Genomic DNA, 16,241 nt, shown 5'->3' on the forward strand with positions numbered 1-16,241 from the left:
CAGTGCTATCATATGGATATCTGCTGAGAAGTAAGTCTCATTGATTTCATTGCAAATTATCCCTTAAAACAGTTTTTCCAACTATCAACTTAGGCAATTGGGAGTTGTAGTTCTACTTACATGGAGCGCATCAGACTGGAAAAAGCTGTTTTAGGAAGCGTGGATAAATGTGTATCCTAAGATCTGCTTCTACCTCTTGTTAATATTCCTGTTTCTTCACTCCTCCGCACCCAACATTATTACAAGTCTGAAATCACTAATGCTCTTTCCCTTACAGCTATCCTATGCCCTTTTGGCAGTGATGTGTCTTTTCTTTTTAACAAATTAGAAGTACTGGTAGCTAGGCTTATTTAATACCAATAGAGTTACAGAGTTAAACTTTGGAGGCACTACTGAAAAGTCAGATTTCATGTTATAACATCTTTCCCTCCCTCCCTAGTGTGACCTGTGAAAAATAATTGTACGGCAATTCTCTCTTTCTCTGTGTGGTGGTGAAGGAGAAATAGTGGGAAAACACAGGTGGATTATAAATGGATGACAGCATTGTCTGAATATTCTTTCCCAATAAATGTCAGTGGATGAAGCATTATCAATGTCATTTTGAAGTGCTTTCCTATTATGACCTTATACAGAATACGTGTTTCTGCCCAAAATTTGACTTTTCCATTTTGGGTTATAAACAAAGGAGTTTGTTAGCTGTGATATTTCACTTTGGCTATAGAACTATTTCAATTTCTGAGGTGTGATAGCATGCTTCAAAATCTTAGAAAGCCAAGAGGCAAAGGAATTATACAAAGAAGCTGAAATGAAGACATCCAGGAGACTTTTTGAAAGTAAAATATATTTGATTTTTTCAGATCAGCTTGTTCATCATGTCAGTCATTTCAATGCTTTAAATCTTTAAGTTGACAAAAGACTGAAATAGGAAGTGGGTTTACTAAAGTTTCATCTAAAAATACCAGTTGTGAATTTATTTACCTGCTTTGCTTACAAGTTTCGGGAACTGCAAATGTGGTTGTATACGATAAATGTAGGGGAATTTTTTTCTACTGACATCTCAATTTATAAACGCCAGATTTGAAAGTTAGCTTTCAAAGTTAAACGTAAGTTTTGCTATGTACCACTTATATCAGAAGCGAACAGCAGATTTCTGAGAGCAGAAACAATTAAGCCATTACTGTGTTTCATTTGAGTTAATCATTTCAATAGTTGACTAGAAATAAATCTAGGTTTGAATTTTTAAAGAAGCAGCCATACTGTTTTTCAAGCAATGAATTCAAAAGTACATTCCTGTAATTTCAAGTTAGGAAGCATATTGCAGCATAGTCATTTTATAGCAATTTTTTTGCATGTAAAGGGTACAAATCCTATTCCTACTTGTTTGGTAATCTGGGGCTTCTCAATAAACCACTTTCAGATTGCACAGCAAGTGTGAAAGTTTCTGATGTTCATATGCTTTTTTTCTTTAATTCAGAGATTTCTGTGCTTTTAGCTTAAATCAAGATTTTTCTTGTTAGTAACTGGTTGAATTCAAGACACGTGACTTTCATTTTTCCACATGATGGTTAAGGAATAAGTTATTTTCATCTGTTTTTCAGCTAAATTAAATTTAATGACATGATAGATCTACTCAAAACAAAAACAGTTCCTTTATGTTCTTTGTCATTCTGGTTCTTTTAGTAACTTATAAATATTTAAAATCACCCACACATTAGAATTGCAGTGAGTTGAATTAATTTTTGTGGGGTTTGTTTTCAAGAACTAATTGATAGTTAATGAACAATATTTAAAAGTTCTACCTAATCATCTTATAGCCCCCACCCCCGAATAAAATACATTTGTAAAAAATAAGTCACTATGTAGCTTACCTCTATGTCATGATTTATCTTTTCTCCTTGTGTATGATGCAATGTGATATCATTATGCAGGTTTACATCATTATGGAACATTTATTTACTTTTTGGGGTAATATTTTAATAAAATTCTTTTTTTTTTCTCTATGTGGTGCAGGTACCCAGCGTGCTAATGCCCGTGCTCCTGCTCCTTATAAAAGAGACTTTGAAGCCAAGCTGAGGAATTTCTACAGGAAGTTGGAGACTAAAGGATATGGACAAGGCCCAGGGAAATTGAAGTACGTAGATACTGGATAATTTGTTTTGCTATTTAAAAGTAAAAGAGCTTATACAGCACCTGTTGGAAAGATTTTAAGGCAGCTGGTATTTTCCTGAACTTGCATGGCTGGTTTAAGTTGTTCCTGACAAGTGCTGAATGTGCTATGTCTGCTGCCTATCACAATTTGCTTTTGAGTCCAGATCCCTATGTAGCCTTAGTGTCTAATAGAAGCATGTGGTACTTATTGCCATCTAGAATGAAAGGATTCCCATATATATCTATTATAAATAAAACATTTGAAAAGAAGAACATAAATGAAACCAGTATATTGTAATGGTTAACATTTGGGACAGAATGCAGGAAAACTATATGTGCTTCATGTTTGGGATTAATTTAGCTATTAACTCCCATGCATACTGGAGGACTTTTGATATATCTTCTTTAAAACAAAGATCCACTATGGAAAACTGAACTTGGATAAAATAAATTGCAATAACTTAGGATTGCTTAACTTTACTTCCTTCCACTGTTTTATAACCAAAATAATGTTCCATTCCAAGCTGCTCTCCATTAACTCATATTTGTTTGTCTCTTGGCTCTCCTCACAAGTATGTGCTTTAGCTAAAAGGCTAAAGTAAAAAAGTGAGTCTGTGGTGGTCTGACAATTGAAAAATGGGAGACGCAGGGAAACGTCTGAGCAATTGCCAGCCCCGAGAGCACTCGGGTAGCAGTATTTATTAAGAAAATGCAAGTACAAAATCAAAACAATTACCTCAGCAGCATTATCTCAGCCAGGCCTCAGCAAAGATGATAAAGTTCCCGTGAGAATATCCAGGCACCAAAGGTCTCATGGGAATGGCTCGGCTAGGTACTGTGAACCCCCACGCACATTCCTGGTCTCTGAGCTTTGCAGACCCCAACAGGATCAAATCACCCATCATAAAAGCACTACTGCCCCCATGAGGAGCGTTTGTGATACCCCCAGATCTTACAAAGCTGTACGAGGACTTGCAGAATATGATGAATATATTACCACATTCCCTCCTTTTTTATTTATTCAAAGATAGGGGGTGTTTTAGTGGCATAATACACAGTTCCCTCGCAACTTGGTTTTGTACACTTAAAGCTGAGGCACACATTTGAAATAGATTAGGAATACATTGAATACAGCAACATAACATAATAAGTATAATAACAATTATTACAACTAATTGAAACAATAAACGTAACCATGAGCTGTCAGGAAGCCAATCCCATAGCAAAGCCCAAAGTGACTTATTGAAGCCATCTTTTCCTGCTTCGTGTTCAGCTATGCGGTCTTCCATATCATGAACAGTTCTTGTAATGTTAGACTCATAATTATGTATAAAAACACAACAATATGAATGAATTAAAGCACAAACTCCTCCTTTAGCAGCTAACATTATATCTAAAGCATAACGATTTTGTAAAGTAACTTGGTGAATTTCAGACACTTCTTCATTTAACATCTTAATATTCTTAACAGTATCATTAAACATAGCAACAGTAAAATTATTTAAAATATGAATATCTCTATAGTTCATAGCTATTCCAAAAGGTGGGTACATGCATACAAAGCCAACAATTAGTTACATTTAAACTCTTTGCTGCAATCCGAACGTCCTTGATGTAGGAATTTTCCTTCCTTAAATTATCACCAAGGTCTCTAGTTTCTGAGATAATAGCAGCTCTCCGCCTCCGTATTAGAGTCCGTGGAGGCATAAGACGAATGGAAAGAGAAGTTGTGTAAAGTAACTTAGGCAACTCCAATTGACACCAATATTGTCCATAGTCTGAAACAGAAACATTAAACAGGATCAGAGTTGTAGCACAGGCTGAAGATATAATATCCTTATCAGGTCCCGAGTAAAGAATGTCTTGACCCTTATGCCAGGACCAATATGCTGGAAAAATCAAAAGATGCCGCTGTTTGCAGATTAATTTAGTCCGATTCCCCAAAGGAACCTGCTGCATACAAGTTGATAACCTCAGATAAGCAGTCATCTTTTCCCAGCCTTCACAGCGCCACACCTGGATTGCCGGCATCAAGAGAATCAGGAACCACGGAAACGCCATCCTGAGAATCAGGAACCTCCCTCACTGGCACCTGCGAAGGCGCTTGTGAATGATCAGGCCGAATGCAACGACCAGGAACCCAACGAATTTGACCAAGATGTTCTACTGCTGCATAACCACGTCCCCACGTAATCAGCTCAGCGGGAACCCATGCCGGATCCGGAAGGAATCGCACCAACACTCGAGGCCTCACTGCATCTGTAGAAGGGAAGAAAAATGCCTGCTGGCCGCGCCGCAGGGGGTTACCAGACAAATTTAAAAAATTTAAAGTATACAAAGCAAGATTTAAATGATCTTGAATTGCCGGAAGCCCCAGGAGCTTCCCTCCTTTTTTATTTAATTTAGCTAACATGTTCTTGAGCGTGCCATTATAACACTCCACAATAGCTTGTCCTGTGGAATTGTATGGAATTCCAAATTTATGTTCCACGGACCACTGTTTGCAAAACTGATCAAAGACTGTGCTCCGATAAGCCGCACCATTGTCTGTTTTTAAAGTTTGAGGCGTACCAGCAACTGAAAATGTCTTAATGCAATGATTGATGACATGTTTAACCGCTTCACTTCTTTGAGGAGTAGCCATTAGAAATCCTGAATAAGTATCCACAGTCACATGTATATACTTCCAAGGTGCAAATGATGGATATTGAGTAACATCCATTTGCCAAATCATTGAGGGTTTCAACCCCCTGGGGTTGACTCCCATAGGGATAACCGTGCCTTGCTTTGAACAAGTTGGACATTGTTGAATTATGGCAGCAGCTTCTGCAGCAGTAAGCTTAAATTGATGTGCCAACGCTTTAGCATTTTGATGAAAATAACTGTGGCTGTCCCATGGCTGGACAGTGAGAACTGAAGTTACAGCACTGTCAGCTTTGGCATTGCCTTGTGATAAAATTCCAGGTAAATTACTATGGCTACGGATATGGGCAACAAAACACACATTCACACGCTGCTCCAAACATCCTTGCAACAACAAAAGCAAACGTAGAATATTAGGTGATATTCCAGGAGACAAATAAGAACCTGCTACAAAGGGTAACAAATTATATACATACAAAGAATCCACTATTAGATTAAAATCCTGATTTTGAAAATTTTGAAAAGCCAAAACTACAGCAGCAAGTTCTGCCTGCTGGGCAGACTTCTGCTCTGATGTCACTTTTGTATGCCAAATTCCAGATTTATCTTTCCAAACACAAGCACCAAAAAAAAATTTTTTCTCCATCAGTAAAAACTGTAGGAGCATCTGATATACTGATTTACTGATTTAGGTCACACCCTGTCCCATTGATCTCTCATTTTGCTGACTTTGACCCCCCCCAGGAGCCCGACATTGCGCTTTAAAATGTCCAGGCTTCCCACAATTGAAACAAGTGCCTTTATTAGCATTTCCTGCCTGGAGAGCCAGAGCTAAAGTCTCCATGTTAAAAGTCTGACTCCCCACCTTTTTGCAATCTGCGTTAGCCTGATCTACTGCTAACTTCAAAAGCAATTCATTCCGGGCGAATTGATTGTCAATTTGCCTTTCAATAGCCACTTTCAATCTGCTAATGAAATTTTCATAGGGTTCATTGTTTCCTTGTTTGATGTTAGTAAAGGTCTTCTCACCACCTTCGCCGTCAGGGAGAGCCCGTACGGCTTGGAAAATTAACTGTGGGAGAAGAATGAATCCCTCCTCCGGCATTCCATCTCGCTGTAGTTCCACTGTTGTAAAATTACCAGCTCCATAAAGCTGATCTGGAGTAACATTTGCTGTTCCCCTTTGAACTGCCAGCTGTCTCCATTTCTGATCTAACACCAAATATTGAGCTGGAGTTAGAATCATATTAAATAAAGCTCTCCAGTCAGCCGGAATCATTTTATTTCCATAGCCAACTGCTTCTAACAATGCCTGAGTGTATGGCGATCTAACACCATACTCTTTTGCTGCTTGCTTAACTTCCTTTAAAATCTTGAGAGGTAAAGGCTTCCACACTCTCTGCGGATTTAAAGCAACATCCACACCAATTTCTACTGGATTAAGTTGAATCTCCACTCCAAAATCTACCAAATCATCTCCTGATAATTCCCCTCTATCTGTTGCTTCTTGAATAGCTGCAGTAACTGCATCTACTTGAACTCTTAAAGGCAAACTCTTCTCTTCTGACAAAGTATTTTCAGTGCCTGACAGTCCTCTGGATTTATCTGGAGGTGCTGTCGGTGGCAATATACGTACCGCATGGTAAGGCGGCAAACCTTCTTCGGGGGGTGCTAGGAGCGGTTGTTCATGCGTAGCTAATGCATCCATAACCACCCTCCAGGTTAACAAAATTGAAGAAGGGGCACGAGGCTCCTCGTGCAAAAATTTCCCTATCTTTCTCCAGCACTCTACTTTAATACTACCTCCCTCTGGATAACACGGAATATGTTTCCAAACATACTGTAATAAGTCCTCAATTTCTTTCTTTCCTACTTCATGTCCTCTACTATGAACTCCAAACTTAAAACTATTCCCAGTGATCTCTCTCATTTCCCTGAGATGCTTTGTCTGAGCTTTCGAGAGACCTCCCCCCATACTCACGAAAAGAATCTATCTCCGTCCAGCGAAGAAGATGAGGGCCCAGTCGACGTCCGCGACGATGAGTATAGGATGCGGGAAACGTATAGCTTTCAAGCTATCACGCCGAAACGTATAGCCTTCCAAACTATCACGTCGGGGTCACCACTTGTGGTGGTCTGACAATTGAAAAATGGGAGACGCAGGGAAACGTCTGAGCAATTGCCAGCCCCGAGAGCACTCGGGTAGCAGTATTTATTAAGAAAATGCAAGTACAAAATCAAAACAATTACCTCAGCAGCATTATCTCAGCCAGGCCTCAGCAAAGATGATAAAGTTCCCGTGAGAATATCCAGGCACCAAAGGTCTCATGGGAATGGCTCGGCTAGGTACTGTGAACCCCCACGCACATTCCTGGTCTCTGAGCTTTGCAGACCCCAACAGGATCAAATCACCCATCATAAAAGCACTACTGCCCCCATGAGGAGCGTTTGTGATACCCCCAGATCTTACAAAGCTGTACAAGGACTTGCAGAATATGATGAATATATTACCACAGAGTCAAATGCCAGAAATTTATAAAAACTTGGAACTAGACTACAGACAAAGATTCATGAAATTTCAATGTCTTGAAATATTCCTAATATGCATATTTTATTGCATCAATAAAATATTACCGAATGGACAAGGCAAAATTAAATTCAAATATTAAAGAGAGATGCAATAAAGAGGACTAAATATTTGGTAAGCCATGTCTTGAGCAAAAATAATCATCAGATTTACCCATTAATGAAATTATCATATTCATGTTTCTTAGAAATTCTCTTCTGACATATTTATACATAATTGGACAATCTATAATCAAAATGCGTATATAATGTGGATTAAGCTCAGAAGTTAAAATATAAATTTATGAAATATAAATTTATAAAAACTTGGAACAATTTATATTTTCACTTCTCAGCTTAGTCCACATTATATACTCATTTTGATTATAGATTGTCCAATTATGTATAAATATGTCAAAAGAGAATTTCTAAGAAACATGAATATGATAATTGCATTAATGGGTAAATCTGATGATTATTTTTGCTCATGTGGCTTACCAAATATTTAGTCCTCTTTATTGCATCTCTCTTTAATATTTGAATTTAATTTTGCCTTGTCCATTCGGTAATATTTTATTGATGCAATAGAATATGCATATTAGGAATATTTCAAGACATTGAAATTTCATGAATCTTTATAAGTAGTCTAGTAGTTCTGCCTCTACTGTATCTTGCTGATGCATATACAGTAGCTGAAGGGAGAGTCATTATAAACTGAATATAAATATATAACCAAGCAGAAAAGATAAATATCGTCATGGATTTATGTAATCTGATTTGTTTCATGGTAAAGATTAATTATCAGAAGAGACCACTTGCTGGAAGATGCCTTCAATCAAATTATGGGTTATTCAAGAAAGGATCTACAGAGGAATAAATTGTATGTCACATTTGTTGGAGAGGAAGGGTGAGTAGAAGTAAATGACTACCAATATAAAGTATACTTAATACATGATTTGTTTTGCAGCTGTGTGCAGATATTTTAGTGCGCTCTTTGTGGTCTAGAGCAGAAATGAGGAAGAATTACTGCCAGGAAATGCCTGTTATAAGCCTAGAACCTACAGCTGTTCAGATAGTGCTGATTTCCTGACATGTGAGTTCTTTAGAAAGCATCACATTGGCACATATTGAGTTTCTATTAAATCTGCTCTGATAAGATTTTAGTCCTGCATGTTGTACTGCCAACTCTCTGCATTTTTTTAAAAAAAGGTGATTGCTTTGAAGGACTGGACTGGATTTACTAGCTGTTTTAGATATATGATAGATGATATTAACTCCTTAGATAATTTGGGTAAAATTGAAGTTTTTCAGCATACAGTCTCACATAATTGCAAACATCTAAGGGAGGGATGAAGATCCCTCCATCACACAACTATATTTATTGGCACTGCTAACTTTCATGCATTTGTGTTTAATAATCATGAAACTTCTAAATTATATGGGCACCATCTCTTCACAGGTTTTACCTCCTTTTTTTACCACCCTCCCATCATGCAGTGTAAAAGTTTTAAGTGAAGGTCTGTTCATACTTCATCATCCTTCTATACTTAGAAATATCAACCTTCCATGTTTAGAGGCAATAAATTTGCTTTTATTATTTTTTTTTTAATGATGTTTTATGACTCTGTAGATGTGATGTTTTGATAACTCTTCTATTTTGTGAGTTGCTTGGAGTCTTACAAAGTGGTAGCATAGAGATAAGGACAAATAAATAAAACCATTTTTACATTACTTTATTATGTTGGCGCCAACTTATTTTAAACAGATTCTACTAGTTCTGTCCAAAATCTTGTCCTTTATAGGAAATAAGAATTGCGCCATTTTGATATTATTTAATAAAAAGCTTTTAGAACTGAATCTTATTTTAGAATGTACCAATTAGTCCAGGTATTTATGTAGAAAATAATACTTAAAAGAAAGTGTTCTTGGAAACATAAAGTAGAGGTTACTGTGACTCGTGCCTGCAGTGTTTTATGTACAAGAAAGGCAAGATGAATCCCAAGATAATTAAAAAATATGAAAATGTTAGGAAACATCCAGAAATGACAACACTATGTGTAAAATGGCTAAACTCTGAAATAGCGTATTAACAATTCCCATGAATGTGATGACTATAGGAGGGGAACCATATGAATTAATCTGGGAACATCTCTCCCAGCTAATACATTTTATTAAAAATCCTAAATTCATATGGGTGTGGAGTGGCTAACCTGATATAGAATATAGGACAGGTTGGTCTAACTCCTCCCTTCCACCCCCATCTCATCCTAAGTTTGTTACTTGGGAAAAGTACTACCATTCTTGTCTTGATTTCAGTAAATGTACTCAAGCAGTTACAGACAACAAACCTTAATTTTGCTATTAGCATTTTTATACATTAACTATCCCTATATTTACTATTTTTCAAAAGAGGTGTTAATGATAAAGCCTCTGAACATAAAGTAGTTCAATTTGTTTAAAAAACTAGTAAACAAATCACAGAACTCTTAAAGGGTTTCCACCACATTTCAACTTTAGTTTGTTGGTTTGGTTTGTTGAACTGTTTGAATATCCAAGCTTGAAATATCCAAGCGATCACTAATTTCTTCATCACCAAATGTTTAGAAACAATGTGGATTCAAAACATGCAGAACATCTCTTTGCTGGAGTGAGATTATGTTTAGGTGACATGTGTATGTTTTAGTAATCAAACTGTGTATTACTAAGAAGTAATTTGTGAGGTGTGGTATTAGTGTTCTTGAATAGTAAACATATGCCCTTGCAGCTGTTGTTGCAAACGTTGCTTGTAATCATTCTCAATGCAAAGCCTTTGGATATACTTAGGTGTCAGAATCTCTTGTAACACATAAACGATTCACCAGGCAACTAATTAAACAGTTGTATGAAAGTTGCTAGATGCTAGAATTAAAATGTATACGTTGAGGAACATGGTAATGAGGAATACATAGAACCTCTAATAATGATAGCTTTGTCTGGATTTTCCCCCCTTGGTGCAGGTGATTTCATTTATCAACTTGGGGTCCTGCTTATCCAGGATGTTATTTTGTGTGGTCTTTGGGTGAGAGAGTGCAGGAATTTAACACTGTCCCTATCAGCACTTTCAATTAGGGTCAAACCTAAAAGGAATCTTAGATTAAACAGGTTGGAGAGATTTTACTTTCTCTATACTGTTTGGTCCTTTTGGGGGGAGGGGCAGAGTCTGCATCCCAACCAACTAATGGGCAGGATCCATTTCAGGTGTAGGTAGGCATCCCACTTTACTAAAAAAAGAAAGGGGGTCTTGGTGGGTCTTAAAGGTCAGTCCATCTTCATAGCCTGAGAGACAGGATAATCTGTGCACCATCTCAAATTGAAAGGTTCAAGATTGGTGCCATGTCCTCAATGTATAATCAAAGAGGATGCTGGGCATCAGGTGACCTTCATAATAATTGGGTTTGATGCTTAGCATGTTGGTGTAAGTTGTCACCAATCAAAGTAATGGTCAATTTAACTCTAATTATGGTTATCTGATGTTCATATTTCTTCATTGCTCTGTTTCATGATAGGTAACACGAGCATAGTGTAGTTCAGGAAGGGAGGTAATATTATATTTCTGTGCCGTGACACTAAAAATTTGTACAAAGCAACCAATATTTCCCCCATGAAAATATAATTGTTTTTATGTAGTGTTTCTGCTCTAATACTTTTGTGCTTGAGGTGGTTGATTACAAGATATATATATCCATAAACAATGTAAGCAAAATGTTAGAACAGGCTGAATTGCAACAAACCTTTTGAAAACATTGTCAAGAAACTCTTGTAAGAATAGGATTTCCCTCTCCCTTCAATATTTTTACAGAATTTATAGCTGCGATCTAGAAAATATGCAGCTATTTCCACATAAATAGCTGTGTATAACATAAAGCAGGGGACCCCAAACTCTTCAGCTCATTGACCTCTTCATAAAATTTCAAATTGTTCATCAACTGTAGGAGATAACCAGTTTGAGCCTGAGGGAGGGGTCAAGCAAATCATTAGTTTGGAGCCCCTTTGTGCACATAAGAGCACAGCCCTCCTTGAATTCTATTGACTCTTGTCCACATCAATTTGGGTTGACTATTAGTAGTTTATATTCTTCAGTGAGTTAGCATGGATTAAATTTGTACTCATTTGAATCACCTGGGTTCCTGATTTCTTGTGCCTGACAATTTCCCAAACATTTATTATATGAAAATAATTTAATAATTATTTCTTTAAATAACAGTACTACAAATAATAATAACAACAACATCAAAAAAGATCCTTGAGGGGAGAGTCAGTACTGTCCACATTGGGGAACCCTAATATAAAAGAACTGTCTGGTCTAGGTTCCAATGTTTTTTTGTGTCTCTTAAGTCTGGGTCAATCTAATTGCACATGGTTTAAAAAAGAACTAGTGCAGGGGGAAAATTAGAAAATAAAGAAATAATTCTGTTGCCAAAATTGTGTCTTCTTTCCTGAATAGTTTTAACAATAAATAGGATTGTTTTGACTTTGAACATATAAAATATGAAAGAAAAGTCTGAAAGTACATAGCTATTTTAAGATAATTGTTGCAATAGTAAAGCAGTTACATAGCTACATATATAGAAGAATATAATAATAGAAGAATATTAATAAATACAAATTTTAACATATTTTGTTAAATGTGTTAATTATTTTGGCGATGTATCATTTTGTGTAGTGTAGAAAATACCTTAGTAAAATTTGGACTTTAAATATTATTGTATGTTTTTCTAACTGGAAATGCAATGAGTATAAATCACGGATATTATGAACTATTGAGTTTTTGTGGATGCCGTAATTCATGGTGTCATAGACTTCTTGTTGCTAATAGAATTGCTATGTGGAATTTCTATTTTTCAACTTCTGAAGGCCAGTAATTCTCTTTTGACAGGAGGGAAAAATTGCATCATATTTACATGAATTGGGACTCTCCTTGATGATTGCAGTAAAAAAAAATTAAGCAAGGACCAAACTATATGCAGAATATGGCTTATTTGAAAGTATTCATTGAATCTTGTTTAAATGCAAGTCTATAAAGAATGGCTTCATTCCCTGCTGCTCAAACAATGATAGATAATTTCTTCAATATATATCTACTTAATTCTCATCTGAAAAACGAATTTCATTTAATTTCTAACCATTCACAGTGATTGGCCATTATAAGCAAACATATTAAATGAACTATAATTCTTTTAATAAAATACAACACTCCAAAGAAAGAAAAATATAAAACAGAAAAGTAAGAGCTCAAAGTAAATTTGGTTTATTCCCAATGAAAAAAGACGTAATGATAAGATATTGGTTTTGAAATACCAAAAATACATGGCATTTAGATAAGTTGTGCTTCCCCTCGCCACTTTTAGGCAGGGGATATCACTCTTTCTTCGTAAGAGACAATCAAACTTTTTATTTTTCGAATTAAAAAGTGTTTTAAAATTTTGGTAAAATCTCTACTTAAAACATTATATCCAGAGTATTATCTCACCTAAAGATGTCCCTACTGTAAGAGCAGGACACATTAAATATGTTATCATACATGCTTGTCCATCACTTGCTCTCTAAGGTAATGGCTTGCTTATAATTGCTTGCATATCATTGCACAAGAATAAATCTACAAAGAGACTGAATAGCTGAATATCTTAGCCGATAGATGGAGAAAATTCTGTCTTTTATTACAACACATTTCCTATCTGATGGGTAAATTTGACTTTTATAAAAGATCTCTTATATTACATAATGATTTAAACAGGGTTGGGTGTGTGTGAGAAAGTTAAAGCAAAACAGAGAAATATTTTATTTAGAAAAAACAAGTGAGCTTTAATTTGCTCAGTTTTCCTATCATCTGTTATTCCTATATTTAATAAACTGAAGATACTAGCTTGTATTCTAAACAGCACCTGAACTAAAGAACAGTAAGCTTCTATGTAGAATAAATGTAGAATAAAGAATACAGATTCACTCATTTCAGGATTTGAATGAAGTACCAACCCAAACCTATGCATTGCAACCTATTTAATAGGAAATTTTGCATAATCTGTGCCTTTAAATCAGAGATACAATTATGTCTGGTTGAATGCAAAATAATAAATCTACATTTTCATATGTTCTGAAATAGAAATCAGTGCTTTGAATGTTGCTAAGGTAGTGTACCACTAACTAGCTTAGTGACATTCAAAGCAGTATAAACGGTCATTAAATGAAATGTTCAGAAGCTACACAGAGATGATTGAAAGGATCCAAAAATATTGAGTGTGTGTGTGGGAGGGAATGAATCATTAATTATCTGAGGCAAATATTTCTTTGTTTTTAATTTTCTTTTTAAAAAGTACATTTGTATAGTATCCCTTTATGTTTTGTTGTTTTTTAAGACTGGACTACAGTGGACCTTCAAGGGAGTTTTTTTTCCTGGTATCAAGAGAACTCTTCAACCCATACTATGGTTTATTTGAATATTCAGCCAACGACACATACACTGTCCAAATTAGTCCAATGTCTGCTTTTGTCGACAATCACCATGAATGGTAAGAACGCTGGATCATAGAAATACTGTTATTTTTAAAGAGCATAGGTTGTGCTCTGCTTGCTCATTTACTATGAAAAATCCAAATAAGGTAAATCAGGTACATCTCTTTTTTCAAATAATAGACTGCAAGGTGTTGGAATAGAATCCTTGACTCTTTCATGGTATACCCAATGATCTGCCAACTTAAGCGACTAACACTTAAGCTAGGCGTGAGTGAACTCCTACAGAGCTCTGCTGCCTCCTAAGTATCAAGAGTTCAAGTTGCCAAGGCATAAAATCAATTACTATTCTAGTCTTTTTGTTTTGGAGTCTGCTTTTTTTAAAAAAAATCTGTCTGAATCAGTAAGATGTGCAATAATCTTTCTTCCACTTCTCTCATGTTAAGTTTTCTCACATAGTAAAGCTACTTTGTGGCTCTGTGTTTTGTACCATCTCTTGGAGTATCCATGTTTCTATAAGAAAGGAAAACAGTTACCTAATCTGTCAACTCTTGGAGGATAAAATGCAAAATAGCATTAAAGGCAGAGTCAAGTCAGCCAGAAAGAGATTGAAAACAGTGTTTACTGCATCTCATTAGTCTGAGTTCTTTATGTGAATACAAAAAAAAGTGAATGAAAGGGGGCACAAAACAGTGGCCCAATTTCTTATGTGACAAAACATTGCTGTTTTCAAGGACCGCACAACATAATATATGTCAAGAAAATTTATCATTGATGTATTTTTCACCATGTACTTCATGTCTGTAGGTTGTTGTCTTTATAGAGCCATTGGAGGGAATGAAGTTTTTGATTGGTTTTCATCAGTTCACAAACACACTCAGCTCTAGCTCTCCGAATCAGGAGAGATGATGAATCTCATGTCTGGATGCTACAATGAGCTGGATGAGAGCCAGTAAACAGTAGCTGAATTCTAATAATATGGAGGGTCTGTGATTAGGACAATTTTCTTGTCTGGGAATTAGGCAGGTTGCCTGTTCTGAAGAATAGTCTTGCATACCCTCTGAAGGAACAGCTGGTTAATTTGGGTATGTTCTTCCTGTTATATTATGAATGGAACATAGGTGGCCTCCATAACAAGGATTTCCATATCTTTCTTAGCTTTGCCTGGTTCTCCAGTAAAACTATTCTTTATTGGGCCTTCATAATGGTATATATCCTGCTAAAATCAGGTTCCATTATTGCAACGTATTTACATGGGACTGTCCTTGAGATTCACTCTCAAGTTTCTATTTGGGCAAAATGCTGCTGGTAGCTTGTTGAGGGGGGCAGCTTACCTACAAATAAATTATACATCAGTTTTCCTCAATCAAGTGTTCTCTGGATAAGTTAGGATTGCAGCTGCCTTGCAACCTAGGCATTTTGGGCGTTACAGTTCCAACACATAGGTTGTTAATGTTCTCAAGGAATTGCATTGATTCCCAATTCGTTACTGTGTCAATTTTATGTTGCCTATACTTTTTATTGACTCACAGTAATTAAGGAAACAAGAAAAACATTTACCAAAAAAAATATAGTATTTGTCTTCCACGTGAAATAATAACCACCTTCATGGTATTTATATTTCAAAGGGCAAATATTTTTGATATTAAATATTTAATGATAAATCCTTTAAATATGAAATAATGACAATATCTTGTTTAAATGATGATTTTATGGAAATGTAATGCAAAATTACATTTTGGACATGGATAACAGTGTCAGATTTACTTATTGAATTAGCATATATACCAAATTTAAATAGATAAATAATAAATCTAAACTGTACTCTAATTTCTTTGTAGGTTCAGATTTAGTGGTCGAATCCTTGGTCTTGCTCTGATTCATCAATATTTGTTAGATGCCTTTTTTACCCGACCATTTTATAAAGCCCTTCTCAGAATGTAAGTAGAGAAATTTGACCAGGTTATTCTTTATTTACAGAAGACATATCTGGATGCAAGTCATATCTGTAATAAACTGCTTTATATCTATTAAATCATATTATAAGTTTTTTTAAATCACAGACTGCCTTTACACTTAATGTAGTGATCAAGGAAACTATTTTGGAGGCAGAAATAAATATCTTTCTATTTTCCTATTTTTGATAGAATACTTTGTCCTTTTTGCTTCAGGAATCATTTATTAGGGGATGAACTAAATTCAAAGATACATGTTGTTCTGATACAGTATGAATATTGAACAGAAAGTTTGCAAGGTATCCACATTTAGCATCATATAACTGTAGTTCTAGGGTATTCCAGTTGCTGATTAATTATTGGTTTGAATCTAATCATTTAATTGAATTTAATTGATGCTCAAAAGTGAAAAAAAAATGAAATAACATTTTCCTAGTAAAATGG

The 16,241-nt window shown here is 35.7% G+C and overlaps 1 protein-coding gene across 4 annotated transcripts in view; it reads left to right on the forward strand.

Moving 5' to 3' along the window:
• HECW2 (HECT, C2 and WW domain containing E3 ubiquitin protein ligase 2) overlaps positions 1-16,241 on the forward strand; it is a 200,542-nt gene that overhangs the window by 171,131 nt on the left and 13,170 nt on the right. For all 4 annotated transcript variants that reach the window (XM_026696872.2, XM_087919770.1, XM_087919769.1 and 1 more), the window contains 4 exons: positions 2,011-2,131; positions 8,150-8,263; positions 13,749-13,901; positions 15,684-15,782. In XM_026696872.2, coding sequence (XP_026552657.2) covers positions 2,011-2,131; positions 8,150-8,263; positions 13,749-13,901; positions 15,684-15,782 — 487 coding nt within the window. The remainder of the gene's footprint in view (positions 1-2,010; positions 2,132-8,149; positions 8,264-13,748; positions 13,902-15,683; positions 15,783-16,241) is intronic.

This window comes from Pseudonaja textilis, chromosome 1 (assembly GCF_049901715.1).
Source record: "Pseudonaja textilis isolate UNSWEBS1 chromosome 1, rPseTex1.2, whole genome shotgun sequence".
NCBI lineage: Eukaryota > Metazoa > Chordata > Lepidosauria > Squamata > Elapidae > Pseudonaja > Pseudonaja textilis.